This window comes from Macaca fascicularis, chromosome 4, assembly GCF_037993035.2.
Source record: "Macaca fascicularis isolate 582-1 chromosome 4, T2T-MFA8v1.1".
NCBI lineage: Eukaryota > Metazoa > Chordata > Mammalia > Primates > Cercopithecidae > Macaca > Macaca fascicularis.
In genome coordinates, this window is record NC_088378.1 from 22,210,204 (window position 1) to 22,237,209 (window position 27,006).

At 39.7% G+C, this 27,006-nt stretch overlaps 1 protein-coding gene across 3 annotated transcripts in view; it reads left to right on the forward strand.

The window, feature by feature from the left end:
- Positions 1 to 27,006, forward strand: part of SLC35F1 (solute carrier family 35 member F1) — a 398,950-nt gene that overhangs the window by 352,062 nt on the left and 19,882 nt on the right. For all 3 annotated transcript variants that reach the window (XM_074036935.1, XM_005551675.5, XM_065543251.2), the window contains 3 exons: positions 7,856 to 8,012; positions 9,885 to 9,937; positions 17,418 to 17,572. In XM_074036935.1, coding sequence (XP_073893036.1) covers positions 7,856 to 8,012; positions 9,885 to 9,937; positions 17,418 to 17,572 — 365 coding nt within the window. The remainder of the gene's footprint in view (positions 1 to 7,855; positions 8,013 to 9,884; positions 9,938 to 17,417; positions 17,573 to 27,006) is intronic.

The following is a 27,006-nucleotide window of genomic DNA, read 5'->3' on the forward strand; positions in this document are numbered from 1 at the left end:
CCTGAAACGGGGCACATAGGAGGTGCTTAATGCATGTTTCTTGAGTGAATGAGGATGCAAAATACAGCTTTCATGCCCTTTCTGCATCCATTCAGAAACATGCAGACAGTGTTTAAAACTGAGAGTCATGACCTACCAAGAAGATGTTTTGGAGGTCAATTCATTCCTGAACCAGCTACCTGGCCCAAGCCCTGGTCCTTTGTAGAGTTGGTGGTAATGAGTTAATTCACTCCTGAATCACAGGGCCTTCCACACATTTCCCCAACCCCAAACCTTTCTCTGTCAAGCCAGAGAAAGACTGAGCTTTCAAACTACCGGGTGAAGGTTGGTTTATAGGCCCACAAGTAAATAAAGTTTGAGGACCAGTTAGGAGTGCTCCATAATTTTAGTGGGGAGAGTTAAGTTCTGTCTCCTCACACACGGTTTTTAATTAGTTTTACGAGAAGGGATTATTGGTATCAATTAGAGTTTATAAACCCACAAGGTAAAGCTGCATGATTCACTCATCAAATTGCTGTGAATCTGCTGGGGGAGCCCTGAGCCAGGGTGGTTTCCAGAAGACCCTTTTTAAAGCATTGGAGTTCTTTAAAATGTACCAAAATTTTTGCGACAGAAGGGTTTTTGGAACAGAAAAAAAAATGATCTTCTTTGTTAACATTAGAAATGGGATAGAAAGTATCCACTTTTCTATAGTTCTTGGAATTGCCCTTTCTTCTAGGAAATTAGATGATAAAGAGTCAAAAGTGGACCATTTCTTTTTATGAGACAAGGTCACATGAAGTCTCTGAAATGATGTGATGTGTGTTGCACCATAGAACTTTATAACTGAAAAGGACCTTGTTCAGCTCCTTTATGATTGACATATGTGAACACCCAGATGCATCCAAACCAAGTGAGTTGCCCAAAGTCACAGAGCTGACAAAGCAGACACTGGAACACAAGGCCCCTGGCCTCCAGGGCAGGCCTCCTTCTCTGTCCCATGTTGCTGGGAGCTGAAGATACAACATAGAACAAAAGAGAGACAACCTCAGCCTCACACATCCATACCACCTACACAATACCATCGGTCCCCACTTCAATAGAAATCTGAAAACCTCAGTGTTTCCCAGATTCTCTTCTATGAAACACTGGTTCCATAACAGATCAATAGATGTCATATGAAAGGGCCAATATTATGCTATATGCATGTAGTAATGTTGATATGAATAATCTTTTCAGACCAGATAATATTTTTGTCTTATACAATGTGGCCAGTTGTTCTAAAGTCATATATGTATATATAATTACATATATATACATATATACATATATATGCATGCATATATATATATATATATATTTTTTTTTTTTTTTTTTTTTTTTGAGACAGAGTCCTGCTGTGTCGCCCAGACTGGAGTGCAGTGGCATAATTTCAGCTCACTGCAACCTCCACCTCCCAGGTTCAAGTGATTCCCCTGCCTCAGCCTCCCAAGTAGCTGGGATTACAGGCACCTGCCACCACGCCCAGCTAATTTTTGTATTTTTAGTAGAGACGGGGTTTCGCCACATTGGCCAGGCTGGTCTTGAACTCTTGACCTCAAGCGCTCCACCGGCCTCGGCCTCCCAAAGTGCCAAGGTTACAGGCATAAGCCACCACAGCCAGCCTAAAGTCATAATCTAATTACACTTTCTCAGCTTTCCACACACTGTGTAAACACAGGCTAAGCAGAAACAAGTACCCTTAGTTATAAAAACTCTACCTTCATGAACCCCAGCCATTCATCTTGGCCATCATCTTGCATTCGATAGTCAACTATAAAGATGAACATTTAAGCCTAGAATGTTAAGCTAATTTGAATTGATTTCACTAGATTGTATTCATTAATCCTGTAAAAAATGTTGTTTTGATTTTAAATGAAGTGCTAGAAAAGAAGCAAAACTACTTAAGAAAAAGAAAGTAAGTCCGTTTGAGAGTCTTTCCAAAGTGTCATTTTTAAAAAACAATGTAGATGTGGCTAAAACATACTGGAGTGGAATTGGTTTCTGCATGTGAATCTGTTTAAGGCCCACAGCATCATTGCTTTTGTGATATACAAAGCATCAGTGTTAACAGAATTAATCTTTATCAGTGTGGAGCACTTTCCGTGGTATTGAAATGGTGCCCAAGTACATAGAGTGATGTTTTAAGACCAGCCCAGATATAGGATCCAAGGACTCATTTTATAAAATTATGATTGGACATGCTCTGCCTCTATAAAAATATTAAAGTAGGCAGCAATTTAAGCTATCACAGAGAACATATTTTTTTAAAGAAAAAAAAAACCCACTGGTTTTGAAGTCAGTAGAATCCTAAAATTGTTATATATCATTATCAAAAATATTCCTTTTTTTCACCTCTATGGCAGAGTTGGTTCAATTGCATTAATCAGCCAGGATCACAAAACTTTTCTAAAATACTGCAGGTAATCACCAGAACATAAGTCAGGCATCCAAGTCCATATAAAATGTCATCACCAGGCCAAGCACATTCAGAAATCCTAGCGACTCAAGAGGCCAAGGCAGGAGGGTCACTTGAGGCCAGGAGTTCGAGATCAGCCTGAGCAACATAGTGAGACCTCATCTCTACAGAAAAAATTAGCCAGCATGGTGGTGTGCACCTATAGTCCTGCCACTTGGGAGGCTGAGGCGGGAGGATCGCTTGAGCCCAGGAGTTTAAGGTTATAGTGGGCTATGATTGCACCACTGCATTCTAGCCTGGGCAGCAGACCAAGACTCTATCTCAAAAAAAATCAGAATAATAATAAAATTATCATCACTGTATCAACAGTTTTGCACAGGAAAAGAGACTGTCTAACTTCATCCTTTTTATAATGCTTAATCTATGTTTCATCTTCATTGGAATTTTGACAATTCTGTCTCCAAGCACGTTGATGTTGGCCTTTCAAAGTTTCTTTGACTTCCTTATAATTAAAGCAATTGCTTTAATTCTACTTTGTCAGCATGTTTCTTCATTAGCTATCCAGGAATTACTTGTTTTGATTTAAGTCTGGCTGAAGGAAACTTCTTAGATGGCATTAAGTACTTCATGTACAACGTGTTTCGGGGCACAGAATGATGTGCCAGGAATAGGGCTTTTGTTGAAACTTGACCAGCAAGTTTTCCCACTCTAGACAGAGGTGGAAAGAAAGCACCCTAGTCCCCAGCCCGGAAGACTCTGCCTTAGAGACTATAGAGCGGTGTATGTGGTGGGAAGGATGCAAACAGCACTTATGTTCTCATTCTATGTGTGTCACGTGTACAACTGATCACCCACTATAGGACGCCCTTTGAGCTCACCTGAAGGAAATGTCTTTTCCAAGCTTACTGGTAAAAAATCAGTGGTCTTAATACGTGTATTCTCTTTGTCACCTTGGCTCCATGTCAGCAGTATAGGCCTCCTCTGAAAGATCATCTCTGCATTTACTGATGTGTGGGGCAATTAACAGGCATGGAAGTGGCTTCTGAGAATATTATAAATATTATAGATGTGTTGGAGTGTGTAAAAATGACTTAGTAAAGTTGAAAAGATTCAGCACCAGGAGTTCTCTACTTGCTTGGGAAAACTTAATGGATATAAAAGGCAAGGTTTGAAGGTAATAAGATTAAGATAAAACCTAATCAAAATAACTCCTTGTTATGAAATATCCTTCTTGCCCTTCAAAATATCCTCTTTCTAACACAATACATTTATTGCATCTTTTAGTTCATTTATCAAAGATATTAGATGCCAACAATAATTTTTTATTACACTTAACTTTATATTTATTTCAAGGAAAAGAAAATATTTTCAAGGAGCCAGGTAATCAAACAAAATCAAGTAAAAATGACATTTTTTATTGAGTGCCCACAGGTACCAGGTACTTTAATACAGATTATTTCATTTAATCCTCCTAACTATGCAAATAATTTTTATTGTCATTCTTGCAGCTGAAGAAATCAAGCCTCAGAGAAGATAAGCAATATGTTTAAGGACACACCATCTCCAAATTACGTGGCCCAGATGTGAAATTTAGCCATTATTCTTTCTGCTATAACACTTAGTCCTTCTTTTTCCATAATTGTGACTTCTATAACAAATGTAAAGACGTTTTATCATAGTAAATTAATGTAAGTGACTGCCCTAGATTGCCCAGAATGGAGAAGTTCCCCAGATGTGGAACTTTTAGTGCTAAAACCAACAGAGTCCCAGGAAAACGAGATAGTTGGTTCTCCCTATTTGAGAGGCAGATGTATTCAATGGGATGGATACATTTTCCGGAACTGCACTAACAGTCTTTCAACACTCTAGAATAGTATAACTCACCATTTATTTCTTGTCCTAGTGGTAAGTCATGATTTCAAATAGCCTTCCTTTTTCCTCCCACCACCACGCATACACAAACATGTCTCCAAACATGATGTTTCTAGTACTTAAACAAAAATCTAATAAGGAAAGCCAGTTTTTGCAAAACAATTATAACTAGGTTGATTAGAATCAAGGAGCAATCCAAAATAAGAAATGCCCAACCCAAAGAGACAGGTGGTTCAGGAAATAATGTATTCACTTTTTTAAACTACCATTTAGTGAACATTTACTAAGTGTCAGATACAATGCTAAGCATTTTACATGTCATATTTTATTTTATTCTCACAGTAACCTAATTTTAAAATAAGGAAATTGAAGTTCAGAAAGACTCTGTAGTTTGCCCAGTATTACACAGCTAGTAAGTGATAGAGATGTGATCAGACTCAACTCTACCAATAAATTGAAAACTGTTCTCACTGAAAACATTTATCATAGGATGTATTAAGACATGTTCAGTCAACTCAATTCATTTAGCTTTTTATTGAGCATGTATAATGCTCCAGGGTTCATGCTAGAGACCACACAGAATATACAGCTGAGTGAGCCATAGTCCCTGCCCTTCAACCATGATTTGTAAGAGAACAGTTGGCTGCGGGAAGATGAGATACACAAGTTAACAAGTAACAGACAAGGAGTGGAATATGGTGGGTGCCATAGACAGATACCATTGCTGTGAAATTTAGAGGAGGGAGAAAACTATCGGTTTGGGCAGACATTTCATAATTTTAAATGTGTCCATTTACCCAAAATTTATAAATCGTTATCACCTATTGTGGTTTTATACACACATAAATGACAGATGTTCTAGCATAACTTTGCCCATGAACATTGTGCAAAAATTGCTATCACCATGTCAGGTATCTACTGTATTAACAGTACATAAACTATATTAATATTTTATATATTATTAATGTAATATGTTATAATTTCCAGTTAACTAGATACAAATTTTAGACACAAAATATTAGTCTTAGTACCTATACTTTTTATTATATCAAACACTTCATTATATAATTGGATAAAATTATGTTCTGGTTAATTATGTTTAAATTTTAATGTATGTTATATGTATATGTACTACTTTCAAATGACTTAAAAACTGACAAATATAATTATCAGCAAATTATAATAAATAATATTTAATCTTTTTGTTAGTGATAACATAGAAAATACTTGTGAACTTGTGGTTACACAAAATTGTGTTGTGATGATCAATAATTATTACTGAATTGGTGAAAACTCAAAATACCGATGAGTATATTTCTTACAGTCAAAGGCTAGTTAACAGAAGAGGCCATAACCGTGTGGCATTTGAAAAATATTGGTGAGACTATTCACTGAAATAGTGTGTCCTCTTTTTAGGACTTTTAAAAGGTAGATTGATGCTTCCCTAATTTCTATTAAAATATGTCATTATGATTTAGCTTTCTTCAATTCATTCTATAAAATTAATTTTATTAACCAAGAATTATATTATGCAGCACTTCCACACTTCACTAGTACAACAGTAATTGATATTCATAATAATGACCCCATGTCATCACAAGGCTCTAAAATGTCTTCTGAGTGAAAAGAGACTGGATCATGTTCATTATAACTTTACAATTTTAGTTATAGATACGTTCTATTTTATGGGTCATTCTTCAGATGAACTACTTAAAATTAAAAGTTTGTCATTATTTTATAGTTGACACATAAAAAAGATTAATCAGGTTGCCAAAGATTTTACATTCTGTCACAGCAACCTTAATTTTCCTAAAAGATCTGCCCAGGGACCTCTCACCAAGTCTGGTTTCTCATTAGGGCCTCCTCAAGTTCTCAGCTCATCTCCTGGGCAGTGATGCCTAACTCCCCATGAACCCAAAGAGAACTTCCAGCTCTCACAAAATCCCATTCTCAGCTCCATTCCCATGAGGATGACTCCAGCACAATGCTACCTTCAGAGTCTTTTCCCTTGTCTCTCCTATCCTTGACAGGAAAAAGAAGTTCCCTTAGAAAACGTGGCACCATTTAGAGATAGAATCTTCCAAGGTGACCACGTGCCAAAGTCTTTCCGCAAGCCCTGCCCAGATTTTCTGATGTGAAGCCACTACCTAAAGAACACTCAGTGCTCCCCACTGAACAGTGAGAACCCAGGCTCATCAGGAAATCCAGGGCTAAGCTATCGTGAGTCCTTTCCTTAGAATCACGCTGGAGTAAGCACCCTTTCCAACCTCAGCTTCCACTGCCCCAGAGCTGCAGGTAAGCTGAGCTCCTGCACTGCTGACTTATGCAGGACAGAGCCAGAGACCACTTGGGTACAGAGCCCACCAGTGAGGTCATTCTAGCTGCTTATTTCTACTCTCCTCCTTCCCTGGCTCCATACTTCCTAGAGTGGGAAGTTTGCCCAACTCTAGGAAATACCTGGGTAAAGCATTGATTTTGTTTTAAATCAACCAAAATTGAGTTTATTTTTATTTATTTATTTCTTTGAGACAGAATTTCACTCTTTCCCCCAGGCTGGAGTGAAGTGGCACAATCTTGGCTCACTGCAACCTCCACCTCCCTTGTTCTAAGGGATTCTTGTGCCTCAGCCTCCCAAGTAGCTGGGATTACAGGCACCCACCACCACATGTGGCTAATTTTTGTAGTTTTAGTAGAGACAAGGTTTTGCCATGTTGGCCAGGCTGGTCTCAAACTCCTGACCTCAGGTGATCCACCTGCCTCGGCCTCCCAAAATGCTAGGATTACAGGCGTGTGCCACCATGCCCAGCCCAAAATTGAGTTTAACACAAAAAGAATTTTTAATGAAAAAATGTTAATGTGATAGTGAATTTCATGTATTTACACTCTTATGTTACTTACCTCAGGGAAGTTGAAAATTTCAACCCATAAATCCTTTCACTCTCATTTTCTAACAGTTACACATTTTGCCCATGGTCAAAATGGAGTCTTGACAGCTTCTGTTATAGCTTCCCTCCCTGAATAGCAGAGGGTGGAAATTTATGCTGCTTCTGTTTGTTCTACACCATGTTCACTAAACTGCTGGAAAATGTCCTGAAACCAACATAACTTGTGCATGTATTAGCATATATTCATAGACATTAGCTGGGTGTGGTGGTCGGTGCCTGTAATCTCAGCTACTCGGGAGGCTGAGGCAGGAGAATCCCTTAGAACCTGGGAGGTAGAGGTTGCACTGAGCCGAGATTGTGCCACTTCATGTTTGTATAAATCTGATAAGGGAAAATCTGATACCTGGACAGAAGATAGTGGGCTTTGTAGACAGGGTGTGATCTGGAAGAGACTGATCTCTTTCTTAGTTAGAGAAGACTTCTAATTGTGTCAACATAGGCAACCTTTTTATATCAGAACATGTCTAGAGCACAGATAAACAAACTTCTATAAAAATGTCAAAATAGAATAGGCAAGGGAAGCTCAATTTGCTGATGCCAGATTCTTGTTAAGAAAGTTTTAATGATGCTCCCTCTGTTTGTTTGTTTGGTTGGTTCCTAGGGGAAAATAAGCTGGTAGGGGACCTTCTGGTCTTAGGAGGAGCCACACTCTATGGTATCTCTAACGTCTGGGAAGAATACATCATCCGAACCCTGAGCCGAGTGGAATTCCTGGGAATGATTGGTCTCTTTGGAGCATTTTTCAGTGGAATTCAATTGTGAGTAAAAATAACAAGAAATATAGATAGTAGAGGGACTGTCAAGACTTATTCTTACAATTTTTGTTCTTGGGATGTAAAAATCAATGCTGGAATCCAGACGCCAGCTTCCTGTACAAAGGACTGATGAAATCTGCCAACTCAATATCTTTATTAGTAAATTTCCTCCAAATTAAACAATTTTAATATAAATTTTTATAAAACACCTAATGTTTTATAAAACGTTGAAGATAGTTTGCTAGAAAGCATTAGAAGCGTTAGGATTGATTCTCTGAAACCAATGAGTGGGTTATTACTTAGAGAAGTAGAAAAACTAAGCATAAATGCCCCAATTCAATGCATTTGCAGAAAGGAACATTCTGTCTACTAGTGACAACCACCAGTAGAAAACCTATAGTTTAAAATTATCCTTTTATAAATGTGTGATTTTACTGCCCATGGATTTGCAAGGGTGGACCATATTTCAAATTTATCTCTTAGAATTTAGCATTTCTGTTTTCCTTAAAAAGGTGAAGATATAATACAGACATTCACTAAGCACCACAAAGTCAAAAGCACCAGTTTTCCAGTAATTCTATGACTGAAACAGGTAAGTCATCACTGACTATTGCCTCAGAATTTTTTATGAGAATAAGTTTCAATCAAAGAATTTTCCACTGGTAAAGACCAATATTTTAGCTTCATGAAAGATATAAAGAATGATAGTATACCCTCCAGTCAAATTTTACTGAATCCTTTTCTACAAACAGGTAATTCTGATTTTACCAGTCTCTTTCTACAAAGCAAGCACTTTCTAATTGCATGGCTTCAGTGTCTGAAATTATTTATGGAAGATAGTTGGCATCACCTTAAACAGGTTTTACAAATAGACTGTTTCAACAATCCTCCAAATTTTGTTGTCTTGAGATACTCGTGAAAAACTTCACAGCAAACAAGGCACAGTCTGAGAAAGATTTATTTGGGGTTCATTTTTGAAAGTGATGGCATTTTAAAGCCCCTAAATTTGGTGTGTCAGCTTTGTGAGAGGAAAAGGAATTACCTAGTTCAACTATTCATAGCCAACATTTTGTAGATAGATGACTTCTTTTATGGGTTATTATTCTTGAGTCCAAAAAATATGTTCAGAGATCTAGTGCTCATTTACTTCAGTTATAGTCTTTTAGAGTTGAGTGTTCCCTTTGGGGGACCCTGCCACCAAAATAATGGAAGTGGCATTAGGGTGTCCTTGGCAAGTGGGATATATTGAGGGCTCACTGGAATCAAAGTAATGCTGGTGGAGTGATGCCAGTGCCACCTCCCCATTCTCTTCTAAATCAGTGGTTCTCAAAATATGGTCCTCTGACCAGCAGCACTGGTATCACATGAGAATTTGCCAGAAATGCACATCCATGGATCTCACCGAATCTCTGAATCAATTGCTAGGGTTGGGACCAGGAAACTGTATTTTAACACACTCTCCAGATGGCTGCCATGTACATTTAACTTTGAGAATCATTGCCCTAGAAAACGCTCAATCAGAAATTGATTACACCTGCAAGCACAGACATTTTCTGAACCTCACGGTTTGCTTTTCAAAAAGCATCTGTCAAGCAGAAACAAAGGCTGCAGGCAGACTGTTTGGATGAGAAGGGCAGGAAGGGTTGAGCTCCCCAGGGCCCTGTGGCACACCCTCACACACGGACCAGGTTCTTCAGGGAAAAACCGCAGGCTGCCTAATTAGACTTGCTTCTACGTGACCCAAAATTCTTTCTGAAATTCATCTGGTTGCTTCATTATTTGTATAAATCTGATACGTGAAAAAAAAAAAAGAAAGAACGAAAGTAGAGTGCGTTCTAATCTTGCTCATCGGGTTCATTTTCTTTGAATTTGCAGAGCTATAATGGAGCATAAGGAGCTGTTAAAGGTGCCCTGGGATTGGCAAATAGGTAAGGAGTTGGCTCACCTAAGATGCTCTTTTTATAACCTGAGAAATGTGTTTGAAGAATGATGTGGGTTGGGTGGAGCACAAACAAGGAAGGGATTTAGAATGGTAGGGGACAAGGGAAAATGAAATCCCTTCATCATTTTAGGAAATCCTGCACATTCTGAGAGACTAAATTGTATGATTCATAGTGTTTCCTAATTGAGCTTCTGCCCATTATCATCGCCAAGATGCCATTAGGGGAGACACAGAAGTGTGTTATTAGGTTAAAGACCAACAGAAAAAAAAAAAAAAACTGGCCTGAGGCAGTGATAGCACATAAATGACAGCAATTTGCCTTAGCCAAGAAACACTAAACTGATGTGACCATTAAAAAGTGCTACTTTAGTAAAGGAAAAAAAACTGAATTTAACAAAAAACCATGAAAGGAAACAATGTAATGGGCATTCTGAGCCCATAAAAACCTTTCAGAAGGGAGCAGTTTGCACAAAAGAAATGGTTAATTGATCTCCAAATGGACTTAGAAAATACCAGACATGCTTTGAGCTAGTTAAGTCATCCAGGACTTCTCAGGTTCCACCTGTTTCTAAAACCACTTTCCTCAAAGAAATTTAGGACAAGGATTTAAGATACTAGGAGATGCTCTCATGATCAATCTCAGCAAGCCCTAAAAAAGGGACTGACATTTAATACCCTCAGAACGTGTCTCCACAGTGAGCACAGAACGTAACGTGGCTTATGGAATTGTATGGAAAATGTGTGCAGAGTGAATGCAAGTGGCAGGGAGGGCACTACAGACTCTTCCCCACACTGAAGCTGGCTGCTTAAGCCATCTCTCCCTTCTATGACTTTGATACAACCTTAGCCAAATTCTGTGTCCATTAGGAAACACAATAAAAACATAAACTCCCGTGCGTCACTTTACCTACCTGTCCCCATCCCCTAAGCACATGAGGCCAACTTACTGCAGACATCATTCCCTCTGAAGGCACACTGTGAGCCACAGAATTGTGCCTGACTCTCCCTAGGAGTTCTCTCTAGTCACTTCGAGGGCTGACCAGCCCTGTGTCTCAGAGTCCTGCCGTTTAATTTCTCTCCAGTTGTGCTACAGAATGATATAATTAAAGGAAAATCAACAGGGCAAGGGGAGAGAGAAGAGGAGGGCAACAGGGAAAGGAAACTAGATGCAGGTTACAGAAAGCATTTGTCTTTGTGACCCACAACACCAGAAAACAAAATGTTACCTGTGCTTGGTGGCGCTTCACATGCAGTGGTCCGTGAGTATAAATTAATTTTATATTGATGATAATAGTAATGATCAAAAAGAATTTGTCCTCAAACTATGTGGATGCCATGTGCATATCCACTGAGGTTCTGTTATAATTCAGTGTTAGTTAAATGAGTCATCAAAAGATAGTTTTATTCTGAGCTCTCATATTGCCATTAAAACGTCAGTCCCCTATAGTTGAAGATGAGGAAGGACAGTGTAAAAGGAACACATTACAGAGCCATCCATTTAATTTCTGATTGGAAATGAGGCCAAAATGGCCTCCATAGCACAGTAGGGTGACTATAGTTAACAATAATTTATTGCGTATTTCAAAATAGCTAGAAGAGATTTAGAATGTTCCCAACACACACAAAAAAATTAATCAATGGTTGAAGTGATGGATATCCCAAGTGCCCTGACTTGATCATTACACAATGCATGCATGTATCAAAATATCACATGTACCTCAGAAATATGTACAATTATTATGTATCAACAAAAAATAGCCTCGAGGGGAAATCAAATACTCATCTTCCTCTTTCTGAAGCATTTGTAGGGTTGCATTTGGGATGTGTTTACACCAGGGCCTCCTTGGCCCTCATTATCTCGCCCTGACCTACTGCAAGGTTCTGTTGTTAGCTCAATTCTAGACACATGGCATGCAGGGGATAAATGTTTACTAAGTGAGCAAATGAATGAATGACAAGCAACAAAGATGGTCCTATTCTTTCCTCTCTCATCTCACAAAATACAGACAAAAGGGAAGCAGTGGAGACAATGGCAGGAGACTTTAAGCTTGACATTGCACTTTCTTTCTGTGGAACTGGGAGATGGCATAGCAACCACTGCAATTCATGGGCCAGAGAGGCAGGGAGACATCAAGGGAAGGTCAGCACCCTCTCAAACCCACCCCACACTCCTTGAGAAATCACCTGAGAGGCCAAGCTCTGATGACTATGTCCTGGTGGAAAGCTCACATTCTTCTGTTTAGGAGAACAGAATCCAAGAGATCTTCATTTCTCAGCGTCTGTCAATGATTTTCTCTGCCTCCCCACTCTCCACATTAGTAATCTAACTTTGTGTAATCTCTTAGATAACTCATGTGGTTGCCATTTTATCAAAGTGGAAAGATGGTTGTTGTTTTTGTTTCCTTGGGATAATAAATATGTTTTCTATTTTTTTCCTTTGGGATACATGTTTTCTATTTTCTTAGCTTAAAGCACTTTTAAAAACAGATTTTGTTATTTTCCGAAAACACTGGTCAATTGCAAAATACAGAGCAATTAAAAGCAAGAGGATAATAGTTATTGTTGTTTGTTTTTATTCCATTGTTTTACTCTACTGAACAGAAAGACTGGTTGTGATGATCTAATCAGTAAATTCAAGTCAAACGTATGACCTCATACGCTAGAATACCCTCCTGGGGAGCGGGAATGTTAGAGTCACATTCATAAGTCTAATAAACAACTTAAACATTCCCTTTATCCCATGGGTCATACTGTCATATTGTGGGTCATACTGTGCTAAAGAATGTGTGAACAAGTGTAATCGATATGAAAGTCAAATGTCAGAGAAAAGAAAAAGTGTGTTGCAGATCAGTGAGCACAGGCTTGTGGTATGCAGGAACCTTCTTCACTTTTGGTGTTGTGGTTGATGCTTGTCTTGGTTTTGGTTTTAGTATTTTTCCTGGAGGCCAAAACAAAAGATTTGGCCTCTCCCTGAATATGGAATTATGGGATTACAGAGCAGGAAAAGACCTAGAGGATAATTAAGAATACACCTTTCCTGGCCAGGCGCAGTGGCTCACACCTGTAATCCCAGCACTTTGAGAGGCTGAGGCGGGTGGATCACTTAAAGCCAGGGGTTCAAGACCAGCCTGGCCAACATGGTGAAACCCTGTCTCTGCTAAAAATACAAAAATTAGCTGGTGTGGTGGTGCATGCCTATAGTCCCAACTACTCAGGAGGCTGAGGATCGCTTGAACCCAGGAGGTGGAGGTTGCAGTGAGTCGGGATCGCACAACTGCACTCCAGCCTGAACAACAGAGCAAGACTCTGTCTCAAAAAAAAAAAAAAAGTATACCTTTCTTTTTACCCATGTTGAACCTGAGGCCTGGGGAGTTGAGGTGATGCTCGTCAGAGCATCTTTTTTTTTCTTTTTCCCAAAGAAAAAGATGAGATCAAATATATGTGGCCTATACAGACACATACTATATATATATAGTAACTCTCTCTCTCTAGATATATATATATAATATATTAACTGAGATATTGATTAGAGTCAAATAGGATGTTCCTTCAAAACTTTATTTCTCTTTATAATAATTAAACAATATAGATGAGTGTTATGTACTCAGAATTTAAAGTCAGGCTGCCTGTGTGACCTAAGGGCAAGTTACTTAACCTCTATAAGCTGGTCTTTTGCCTGTTTACTCACAGATCCATCTTTCACCCTTTCCTCTGCTCTGCTTATGCAAATCCACATCCCAGCCTCCCTTGTCAACTGGATTCCAGTCAGTTTTGGCCAATGGGAAGCAGTCGAGGAAGATTGGAGGTGGGAGAAAGAAAGAAACCGGTGTTTCTCTCTGTATCCCTCTGTTTGGGGTCAGATCTCCTCTAGATGTGGCTGAGTCTCCTCTGTGATTCTACCCCTGCTGGGCTTCCCTAACTTATGACCCCAAGTAACGTGGCCTTCCTCTTGTATTTCCCTAGCTCTTGGGTTATGAGTAACTCCCTGCTATTGCTAATCTTCAGGTTGTCTCACCATCCCTGTTTCCCCAGCACCCATTTGAACACCTTTGTAACTTGTACTCCATATAACATATCCTCTGTTTAACCCAGTATGGACTGTGTTTCTTGAATCTATAAGCCTATTTCCTAACCTATATAAAGAGGATAGCAATAGTTATCAGCATCATACTGTTGTGGAGATTAATTACTGTACATAAAGTACATGACATATAGTAAGTGCACAATCCATATTAGCTGATAATAGTATTTCCCATCTCTGTAGCTTAAATTACTTTAGTGCATAAGCACAAGAGTGACCAAATTCTATCCTTAGTGACAGAGAGAACATTCCAAGAGGAAATGTTTATACACATACTCTGTTATAAATGTACTGACTGCAGCCATTTTGTAGTTGTCAGTCAAAAAGCAATTCAGTTCATTTGTCTGATCATGCTGATCAATTGAAAACCCTACCTGGACAGAAAGGTGGACTTTCAGAAGCATTGTTAATGTCCATTAACTATCTAATGTCCATCTAAGAACAGTCAAGAAAGGGCAGCGATGCTGCATTCCAACTCTCAATTTAATCATGTGTTAACTAGGCTGGCTATGCTTTGCTTAGGAAACAGTATATTCACACGCAAAAACATTGGTTGACCTAGTTGTCAATTGCGATAGTGTATATATTCCACTCCTATCCCACTACCTCTAATTTCTGCAGTATTTAAAAATAGGTTGAGAATATTTTAGCTGGAAGCATCCTAAGGTAGGATGGTTAGCAAAGTTCCATGTATTTATTTTCCTACTCTCTTTTGCCCACCAACTGGGCTTGTAAAATCTCACCACTTCTCTGAGTCCTCCAATTATATATCCAGCTCCCTACTGGACAGATCCTTTTGGATAATGCATAAGCGTCTAAAACAACACACTCAAAATGGAGCATTTTATTTCTCCTGAAAACCTGGTCCTCTTTTAGCACCCTCCATCTCAGTATATGGCGTCACAGTTCACCCAGTTTCTAAATTAGCCAGAACCCCTGGGCATGCTTCATGCTATCCTTTCCCTCACCACCTACATCAGGCTATCACCAGGGCCTGTTGAATCTTCACAAACCCAGACACTTCCCTTCTCTACTGCCGTTTCAAGTAAAACCAAGCAAGCTACCAGCCTCTCTTGCCGGGACTATGAAACCGCCATTCTGACTAGTCTTTGTAACTGGTCCCATGCTTTTCTCCTTCCAATCCCTTCTCCACAGAGTAGCCAAAATCATCTTTTGAAAATGTAGATCAGATTCTTTTAGTCACCTGCTGCGAACTCCTCAATGGCTTCCTTGTACAACTAGAATAAGATACACATTCCTTTCCAAGACCTGCAAAGCCCTGCATAATCCATTCCCTTCCCAATTTTCCAGCTTCCTCTGCCTGTTCTCTTCATTCTGCTCAGCCATTCTGGCCTTGGTCAGCATCTGGAACACTTGAGGCCCTGTCCCTTTCAGGAACTTTTCGTGTGCAGGTTTCCTTGGCTCCTCTCATGGCAGTCTCCTTTTGGTCCGTCAGCACTTGAGGTAAATGCCACCTCCACAAAGTAGCCCTACCCCACCACCCTGTCTAAAGCAAGCTCCTGCCATTCTCTTTAAGAAACCCTTGTCTTTCTGCATAGCATTAATAGCAACTCTAAGCTTTCTGTCTATCCTGTTTTTCATTGTTCCTAGCCCATAGCAGAGTGCTCAGGGCATAGTTAGTACTCAGAGAATAATAGTTGAATAAATGAATGAATCTACCAACAGAGCCCACAAGTCAAAGTCCACGCAAAATGATGGAAGGGTATTATTCTGGAACTTTCTAACCCAGTCATGGTATTTAAACTAGTGACACCTTCAAGAAACAAAACAAAACAAACAAAAAAAGAAACAAGGCTCTGTTGCCTAGACTGTGTTCTGATCAAGTTTTATTATTTTTAGTGGATTAATCTAAGGATGGATCTTGTCACAGATTTCTTTAAGGAGTACCAAATTAATTTTTATGTCTTTTCATGTATTAGTCATAAGTTATGTAACATTTATTGCATTTTTAGTAGCCTGGTTAAAAGGAAAATGAACTACAAGTAGCATGAAAACACATCCAGGAAAACTATCCGTTTTTAGGGAATTCAAACTTCTGGAATTAAAAACCAAACTAATATTACTGCGATAGAATCTATGCATAGGACTTTTACCTTTCCTAAATAGGAAAGTGGCTGGTCCCCCTTCGTCCGAGGGCACTTCCACCACGCTAGAGGGGGCTGTTGTACTGAGTTTACTTACTTATGTTCAGAATAATTTTCTTGTAGATCTGATGTGGCTTTTCATATGCAATGATGATTTTGTGCCCTTAAGCACTTTTCATATGGGCAAACCCAATTTATCTTTGGATGAATCCCTGGTCTTCATAGTCAGAAAGACCAGATATTCGGTACCTACCACACTCCCCAAAATCCATAAGTCAGAGGAAGCAAATCTGCCCACAGCCCACACCAGACACATTTAATCAAGAATTCCTTTGGAAAGTTTGTTTTTATTATGTTGTAATGCCCAGACACTGAATTATAGCACTTATGCTTATCCTATGCCTTATTCTTTCAAGGTAGAGAAAAGAGTATTAATTTTTTTTTTTTACATTTGCATTGTATCAACATTTGGGAAAAGTACAGATTTAGCTGTAAACTCCTGCTTGGGACCCTGCAAAATAGAGTACCCATGTCTAGGCTTAATTACAGAGAAAGAGAGAGAAATTTTGAGGATGAGAGATTGGCCACATAGTATTTGAAGGTCATGAAAGCCCACATGTGAGAGTTCACAGTAGGCCAGGATATGTGATGGAAGGGCAGGACTCTGTGTGTTGTGGGTAGGGCAGAACAGAATTCACGAATCTGGAAGAGACTGACAGATCATCCTGTGTTCCCAGCAATGAATTCATCCACCCAAAGCCACACAGTCAAGATTCCAATTCAGTATTCTAAGTCCAGGTCTCTTTGACATGCAAGCTCTTCAACTTTAAAGACAACGTAGTTATTCATCATTGTGGGCAATACATGATAGCAAACGGTTTTGTTGCTATTACTCAAATTAAAAACTAAGAGTTAAAAAAAATGTTTAAAAATAGATGAATAGCAAAAGCTGATTACAGCACAATTGGGAGAATTCAAAAACCTTGATTCTGTGTTCTGACTATCGCCACTAAGAGGCACTCCTTCCCAGAAGAAGCAAAATGTCAGCAATGCAATAAGAAGCAGATTAGTTCATTTTTCACACTTAAATTTTTATTTTTTGATCTTATTTTATTTTTGTACTGTGTTATCCAATAATAAGCACCAGTGAATAGGGGGAAAGAGAAACGGCCTTGTGTGAGTGACAGGTGGTGTGCCCTCTTCCCCTTCTTTCCTGCTGTGGATGCTGAAGATACCCTGGAGGAGGCCCTGACGCTGCCTTCTCTTTACTCTTCCCCCAGGACTGCTCTACGTTGGCTTTAGTGCCTGCATGTTTGGTCTCTACAGCTTTATGCCAGTCGTCATAAAGAAAACCAGCGCCACTTCAGTCAACCTCTCTCTGCTCACAGCAGACTTGTACAGCCTGTTCTGTGGATTGTTTCTCTTCCACTACAAGGTAAGTTGAGTGAGTGCTCCTTTGTGAAGATGATACTTTGTAGGAAACAATGAACATGGGTAAGAATGCCTGGATGTCAAATGCCCTGATTTTGTGTAGGGAATAAGAATGTAACTGGGTGTGCGAACCTCCATGATTTGGGTATTCACATTTCAATTATAAGACAGAGACATTTTGTCGTATGAGATCAGTAACTATGGACAATTGATAGTAAGAGATAAGAAACAGCCATAAAGGAAAGAGCTTTTGAATACTGGGGACAGTTTTCCTGACAGCATTCAGCCCAGAAGCTACTCTTTTTCCAATATGAACCTAGGAAGAGTTGTACAATTCCCAAACTACAGCTGCAAATGGATTCTGCCAAAGGCCTTGGCAGAGTATGTTCTCTTTGGAGAAAAGACACAATTCCTGCAGTTTCTGCTTTGCAGATATTTTTATAGCAAATATGAATGGAAAATGTTAATGCACTAGAAATAGTTTTTTTACTAAAAGATTGGGGTTTGAGTAAAGGAATGCGAAGAGATCATGTGAGGCACTGGCAGTGAATGCATCAGCCCTAAAGAAAAGAAGAAACTGTCCAGTCCAAAAATGTCAGCCTCTCAGAATGCAAAACTCTGCCCACATCTTCACCCTAGGGAGCATGATTAATTGATTATGGCACACTGAGGTCAGATCCTACTCCTCTTAACCCCACACTCGCTGCTGCCAATAACAATCAATTAGAATTGACATGCTAGAAGATACCACTTGCCATTCCTTAACTAGTCCTATAAGACAAGAGTCAACAGGGACTATGACCCAGTGTGAAACAGGCCAAATATGGAATGTCCAAGCAGATAAGACCAAACTTGGACAGCTGAAAGAAGAAGAGGCAGAAGAAAAGAGACACTACTCTGGCCACTTTTAGCCAAGTTCCTCACCAATGGTGTTACAGCCACCATCTGCAGCACTTGGGGGTGGCCAGCTGATGGGGCACCTTGGTGAGCAAAGCATCTTCATCCAGATGAAACTGGGTATAGACGTTCCTGGAGAAACAATAAGCTAAAAAGAGCATGTACTTGACATGACCAGGGGCAAAGCAGCTGAAGTGAATCATCAGGATTACTACTGAGAAAAGCAAAAGTCATAGCCAAGAAACCAATGCAAAAGGCAGACACGGGTGAAAAAGAGAATACAAATGAAGCTGGTTAGTAGCTAGGAGGATCAGAAACAGATCTGAGAGAGGGTACAAGTTGAGAAAGTGGCTGTGACAGCAGACAGGAATAATGTTCCTATTTTTCCTCCAGCTTTATTGAGGTATAACTGAAGAATAAAAATTGTACTATATGCAGTATTTAAGATGTACAACATGATTTTTTGATGTATGTATACATTGTGAAATGTTCGCCACAATCAAGCTAATTATATCCATCGCCTCACATCGTTACCTTTTTTCTGTGTGTGTGTGTGTGTGTGTGTGTGTGTGTGTGTGTGTGTGTCTGTGTGTGATGAGAATACTTTAGATCTACTTTCTTGGCAAATTTCAAGTACAGATTACCATTAACTATCATCATCATGCTGTAGGTTAGGTCTCCAGAACTTACTCATTTTATAACTGAAAGTTTGTACCCTCTAGCTATCATCTCTCCATTCCCCCGACAAGTTCCTATTTTATATGAAGCCTTTTGCCGAATACAGTGGCAAAACTAAGAGCTTAGAGAAAGTATCTAGGACTGGGCAATGTTTATTGTTTGCAATTTGTTTTGTCTGTATGGAACAAGCTGTTTCCCAAGCTACCTTGGTCCTCATAAAGAGTAAAAAGCAAGGTCACAATATGTACCTCTCGTACTGCTCCTAACCAGTGCAGGAAGACCAGCTTCCTTCAAAATCCCCCTCCTCACACATCCAGTCATTTTCCAGAGCTCTGGGGAGCACCTGGCAGTGGGTTCATCCTCACAGCAGGTGGCCAGCAATATTCTTCTCTCCTCCTCAGTTAAGCATCCACATCTAGTCCATTACTTGGTGTGAACTCAGTTCTTAGCAATTAATCTTGTAATTTACTTTGTAAGCTTCTGAACTAGAAGAATCCCTTTAATCTTCCTTAAGGAAAGATGATTAAAATCTGTTGTTCTGCTGAGGACTGCAGTCACTGCTTGGGCGGTTCAGATCCAGGCCAGCTCCCAGCATGCCTGAGAGCAGTGTTCCTGAAAGTCTGGTTTCACTGGGGTGCTTGATAAAAATGCAGATTTGTGGGCCACACCCCTAAGCCACAGAGTCAGTATCTGGAGATGTGTCTGGGGAAGTGTGGCTGGTAACAGGTTCCCCCTGGCAGTCTGATGCCCTCTGAGTTTGAGAACCACTGTCCTTGATAAGAGTGTACTCGAACAGCGCCTGTTCCTGTCTGAGCCTGTCCTTTCCCACACTTCCGCTGATGTGGGGTTAAACCTGGGGTTCCTCAAATTTACAAGCATCAGGAAATGAGAGGGCTGATATGCTAATTCTCTGCAATCCATCCTCTCCTCCTATTATTTGTATGTTCCTATTCACTGAGGATAAGTAACTTTGCTGAAGAGGAAACCATGTAGTAACCCCCCATTATGCCATCAGAAGGGAAACTCTGTTTTCTGAAAATTAAATTACTATATTCACTAATTTAGAATTGTAATGGATATTTTTATTTCATACAGCAATGATTTGAGGTTTTTTTTGGTATGGCAAAATACACATACATTTTGTTACTATTTGAAAGATAAATTTTCTTAAAGCAGGAATTGATCCAACAGAGTAGTCATTTCTTCTAGTTAAAATTTATTTCTATTGCCTTTTTAAAAATTGACTATAATTGTAGATTCACATGCACTTTTAAGAAATAATAGAGAAAGCCCAGTTAACCCCTGTGAGCCCAAGTATCTGTGAGTCTCAATCAATTTGGAAAGTTTATTTTGCCATGATTAAGGGTGCACCTGTGACACAGCCTTAGGATGTCATGACAATATGTGCCCAAGGAGGTTGGGGAACAGCTTGCTTTTTATACATTTTAGGGAGACATAATACATCCATCAATACATGTAAGATTTACATTGGTTTGATCTGGAAAGGCCAGACAACTCAAAGCAGAGGCTTCCAGGTCACAGGTTAGATTTAAACATTTTCTGATTAGCAGTTGGTTGAGAGCATTATTATCAGTAGGAAGGAATGTCTGCTTTACCATAAGGGGTTGTGAAGACTGGGGTTTTATCATGTAGATGAAGCCTCCAAGTAGCAGGCTTCAGAGAGAATAGATTATAAATGTTTCTTATCATATTTAAGGTCTGTGTTGATGTTAATGCCAGTTGGCTCTTCCTGAATTCCAAAAGGAAGGAGGGTATAGTGAGGCATGCCCAACTCCCCCTTCCCATCATGGCCTGAACTAGCTTTTCAGGTTAACTTTGGAATGCCTTTGGCTGAGAGGAAGGGTCCATCCAGATGGTTGGGGGACCTTAGAATTTTATTCTTGGTTTATACCCTTTACCTAGTCACTTACACTAGTGATGACATCTTGCCAAACTGTAGTACAAAAAACCCACAAAACTGTAGTACAATACCAGGATGTTAACACTGATACACTCAACATCCAGGACATTTCCATCAGCACAGGAATTGCTCATGCTGCCCTTTATAACCACACCTACTTCCCTCACCCACCCCCAGCTCCTCAAAATCACTAGTTTGTTCTCCATTCCTATAAATCTGTCATTTCAAAATGTTATATAAATGGAATTACACAGTATGTTACCCTTAGGGATTGAATTTTTCCACCAGGAGAGGCGTCTTTAAACTAAATGAAATGTTGTGTGGAAAAGGGCTTAGTCAGTAAGCTTAAACTAAGAGTTTAAAAAATACTGATGTGGCCAGGCACAGTGGCTCACACCTGAAATCCCAGCACTTTGGGAGGCCGAGGCAGGTGGATCACCTAAGGTCAGGAGTTCGAGACCAGTCTGGCCAACATTGTGAAACTCCATCTCTACTAAAAATACAAAAATTTAGCTGGGCATGGTGGCAGGGACCTGTAATCCCAGCTAGTCGGGAGGCTGAAGCAGGAGAATTGCTTGAACCCGGGAGGCGGAGGTTTCAGTGAGCCAAGAGCGTGCCACTGCACTCCAGCCTGGGCAACAGAGTAAGACTCCATCTCAATAAACAAACAAACAAACAAACAAATAAATAAATAAATAAATAAATAAATAAAAATACTGATGCTTGGGTCCCCCTCTCACCAATTCTAAGCACCCAAGCATCATAGGTTTAAAGACTCCCCAGGTGATTCCAGGGTGCAGCCATGGTTAGGCCCCTGGTTCAGACTTACCATACATGGCTGCAAGCAGGTAGAACTGGGACCAAAGGGTGAAGGTTACAAACTTATTGCTAAATATAAAGACACATTGTTAACAAGTACCTGAAAGTGCAATAGACTATCTTGGGAAGCAGGAGTTTCCATGGCTAGAGGAAGCAGGACACTGATGTGAGAGAGTACCAAGGGGCCTCAGCTTCTGTGCTGAGGATTGGACCAGTGACCTAGTAACCTCTGAGAGCTCACTTGGTTTTACTATGGTCTACAATTACAGATTATTCTTAATGATGATGTCTTTAAGCAGCTTTCTGGTCTGGTTATAAATATCTGCATGTTGGAGGAGAGGGCTAGTTTTTCACAGATGTTGCTTATCCACGCAGAACTAAATGACTAAATGAAGCTCGCCTGCCTAACATTGATTATTTGGGGTTTTGGGTTTTTTTTTCACTTTCCACTCTTGGAAAAAATCCATTCCTTTTCCGTCCCATCATTCCACTATCTGCAACAGTTCTGCCTCTTGTGCTGACTGCTGTGCTGACTGGACAGTAAAGCCCCATGTTCCTGGGAAGCAAATGATCTAATTCTAAATTCGTCTATCTGAAAGGCATAGTGCTTCTGCAAACTCTAAATCTTACAAGACTTTGAGAAGTGGTTATGTATTTCTATTATTTATTACCTGACAACATTATTGAATCCAGAGCAGTAAATCTATAGCCATCCACAGAAAGCACAGGAAATGAACTTGCCTGGGCCTCAGAGACCCCCGAAACTAAGCCCAGGAAGAGACTGACATGGAGGCTTTTCCATTGGAGGGTGTACTGACTTTTCAAGGTCAGAGCTTGGTCTGAGGTCTACCGTCTTATAAGTATTGTACAAACAAGACACTGTTGAAATTGAAAGGATGTTAGCTTCCTGTTGCTGCTCTAACAAATTACCACAAACTTAGTGGCTTAAAAAATAACCCAAATTTACTATCTTACAGTTCTGAAAGTCAGAAGCCTACCTGGGCTAAAATTAAGTATTAGTAGAGGTATGTTGGTTCTGGAGGCTCTAGGGGAGAATCCATTTCCTTACCCTTTCCAGCTTCTAGAGGCCACCTGCATTTCTTGGTTCATGGCCCCTTCCTCCGTCTTCAAAGCCAGCAGTATGGTGTCTTCAAATCAGACTCTGCTATGTCTGCTTCTCTCTTTTGGACCTGCTATTACATTCAGCCCACCCGGATAATCCAGGATAATATCCTCACCTCAAAATCCACATCTGCAAAGTCCCTTTTACCTTGTAAAGTAACATATTCACAGGTTTCAGGGATTCGGGTGTGAACATCTTTGGGGGATTATTATTCTGCCTACCCCAATGGGACTAGTACTAATTCTACCAGGACAATATGGGTATACTGACTAGAAGCCAGGTCAGCTGGGATGTGTGGACATGTGGTTCAGAAGCTGTGTCTGGGCAGTGAAGACACATTCTCTGCCTACAGACACTGTGCCCTGTTGAGTTTCCTAACTGATGTTTAAAGTAGTTCAGGTTTCTTGCTAGTGTGTGATTTTAATAAAGAAAACACTAAATCATGTGGAGAGAGAATAAATTGGAGTGGGAAAACTATTTCAACATCTACCATGTAAAGTATGAATTAAGCAGCATAGTGTGGCCAAAAGAGCATAGACTTCAGAGTCCAAGGAGCCTAGATTTAAACTGGCTTCTGTGTATGCTTTAAGTTATTTGGGCCAGTTACTTATTCTCTCTAAACTTTAAGGTGATGAGATTTGCCTTATGGAAATTTAGAGGGGATTAAGTTAGGTAATGTATAAAAGGTGACCAGCAGTGATACGGTTCTCTGCTTAAACATGTGTTTCAGGATTAGTAATTCCTATCTCATTACATTTTTGGACTATTAACCTTATTCTAGGATTTTGTAACTAGATGTAGTGCTTAACAATTTTGTATGAGTTCTCTCCAACTTTTTTCCTGTTTGAAAAGGCAAGCCTGGGGTCTCATGCATTGAAATGTAGAAAACATTGTGTTAGGCATTTTCAACTGAATTATTTGATTCCTTTATTGCTTACCATGGAATTTTTAGGTGACAATCAGAAATACAAAACATCTGAGGGTTGTTAAAGTAAAATACCAATCAGTTCTTTCACTGTATGCCATCGTGTGCTGAACATTCTTGAGCAAAATAGCAGCTGACATGAAATATACAGAAAATTCCTTTTTGCCTGACATTTAAATGACGATGGCTTATTTCACGCATCTACTATTAACATGTCAAGGCTTAATATTGCCACAAAATTGTTGTAATAAAGTGAGAGTAATTTCATAAGGACATATTATTTTTGTAACTTTATTAAAATAAACTAGAAACTAACAGACAAAAATGAACATCATAAGTACTCTCCAAGTCCCCTTTAAACATGTCACTTGGGCCATTGGCTTATGTGGCTCTCCATGCTGAACAGCCTGAAGCCACAGATTATCCTATTTGAAAAATATCTTAGGAAGGTATGGGCTCCATAAAACTATTCTTGCATGAGGAGAGTGTTTTTATCATACAAATAATTACTAAAAAAAAAAAAAGAGAGATTTCAAAATCATTTATCCAAAACGCAACTCCAACTATTCCGGGTAATGTGATTAATGTGAATTTTGTGGGATTTCATGTGCATGTTTTCATTAGAAAGCATTCTGTATGTCTTAGTCTCATATTTATACCAGATCATTTTTAAATAATTGCTTTGAGTTACAAAACAATCAGAAAAGTTTTTAAATGTCAGCAGCCTGTGCTGGCAATCCAGGTGACATCCTATGAGGACAGGTGTAGAGCTCCATGATCCACCCTGACCCTCCCCGTCAGCTCCTAAAATTACATCCCACATGTGCCAGCTTCTCTTAGTGTTTTGTTGTGGTGGTTGCTATAAGAGATTTGGCAAGCAAAGTTTAGAAACTCTGGACCTGAGGTCATTATAATAACATATTATTATGCATTAAATTTAAAAGAAAGATATCCAGATAATATTTATTTATTCTGTACCTGTTATGTGCCAGCCACTGTTTGGGTGCATAACTTTTTATTTATAGGTGAAGATGATAGAAACACCAAATATCACCAGGCAGATAATGCAAAGGATAAGGTTCCAAAACACTAAAACTTTAGTAGACAGCAATTTCAACTATCCTTAACATCTGAGTCCCAGTGCCAGAGAGTTTACAGAGACTGGAAAGTTTCATTAAGAGTGGAATCTTTCATTAGACATGAATCAGTATCTTGAGCCAAGCAACCCTGTTGATCCTCTATGGCAGTGAGCAATCTCAGTAATGTCACTGCACTTGAAACCAGGGCAGGCAGCCTCAACCTGTGGCAGCTGATGAGCATAATAAAAGCAATACTTCACTTCTTATTTTTTAAAATGCCCTCATAAGTAGCCTGTTAGGTTTCTTGTATCTTAAAAGGCTGTGGATGTTAAGCTCATAGTGCCCAAATGTAATTAGAAACAGGAGATTTAAAAATTAAGACTTAGTCTTTTATGACTCTACAATACTTTTTAAAGTTTTGCTGGTGAGAAGAGAATTAGGGAGACTGGCGTCTCTGAAGCCCAGAGCATTTCACATGGAATACCAAGGTGAAAGATCTGTGAACATTTGACTTTGGCTTTCCCCTGCACTGTAACAGTACAGCCCCTTTTGAGGCTTCCGTCTTGCTGAATAAGTTAGGGTAAGTGTTGCTAGCTTCTAGCAGTGGCGAAGGGATGCATTTCCATGCAGCCATTCAGGAACCCAGGTGCCTTCCATTTTGTGGCTCTGCCATCCTCTAGAGCAGGAGTCAGAAAACCCTAACCTGTGAGCCACCCCCTGTTTTAGTAAATAAAGTTCTATTGGAACACAGCCATGCCCATTTCTTCACATATTATCCATGGCTGCTTTTGTGCTACAATGGCAGTGTTGAGTAGTTGTGACAAAGTGTATGACCCATAAACCCAAAATAGTTACTACTGTCTAGCTCTTTAAGAAGTCTGCCCATGCCTGGGCTAGGCACTTGGAGTCCTCTGTAGGACTCCTTATTAGACAGCCTGGGGACTTTTATGGCTGTGTCTAAAATGATGTGTCTATAGCCCCTCCCATTCTCTTGGCCAGAACTCAGTCACATGGCCACACCTAATAATTGCAAGGGAGGCTGGGAAATGTAGTCAAGCTATGCAGGATGAAAAGCAAATGGGTTTAGTGAACAAGTAGCTGGTCTCTGCTACATTAGCAATTTCCGTTTCCCAGAAATATGAGAAGGACTAGAGAAGTTGGGAATAAATGGTGAGGCAAGCCCAGAATTATAGCCAGAAGCCAAAGTTCCTTCTACGTAAATCTATTCTTGAACTCCACCTCACAAAACAAATATTTTGAACTCACGTCATCATGATAAGCTGTGAGGAAAGATTGAACGGGCTAGAGGTACTGCAGAAGTTTCAAATGGAAAGGCTTGTGATTGGATTGGGGCATAGCCAGGAAAAAAACAGCTAGTTGTCTCCCAGGACAATGCCTGGGATGTGTTTGTCACCAAAGTGAACAGCCCGGCCGTTCAGTCACATTCACAAGATTGAATGGCAACAATCTTGCCCATTCAGTCACCTAATTTTGTCAGCAGACCTGTGTGGATCCATCTTCCATGAACCAGAATATTAATAAACCAAGCTCATAGAAATCAGAGTGTCATTTTGCTAAGACATAAAACAAAGAGTGGCTCGAACATTAAAGGCTGAAGCAGAACCACTACTCTACACATCTCTAGGGGCCACCAAGGACTGAAGACTTTTTTCAGCTCTATATTTAAAGTGTTAATAGTTGTGATTTACTCGCTTCCATGAAAGATGATTAACATTGTCCTCCCTCATTTCCTTTTACTGTATTATTTTTATATTATCAATATTTTAATAGTTAACTTCTGTAAATATAATCTCTATGGTTTTTAAACCGTATTTCCACACTTACTACATTTGCTGTACCACCAGTCTCTGAAATATAGATTCTCCTTTTCTGAATTTATTTTGATTAATCCCTTAGTAGGCTGGACTTCATCACTACTGGTATTGTCAGGAAGCAACTCAGCTATGTATGGTTGTATAGGCTGTGCACAGTGCAA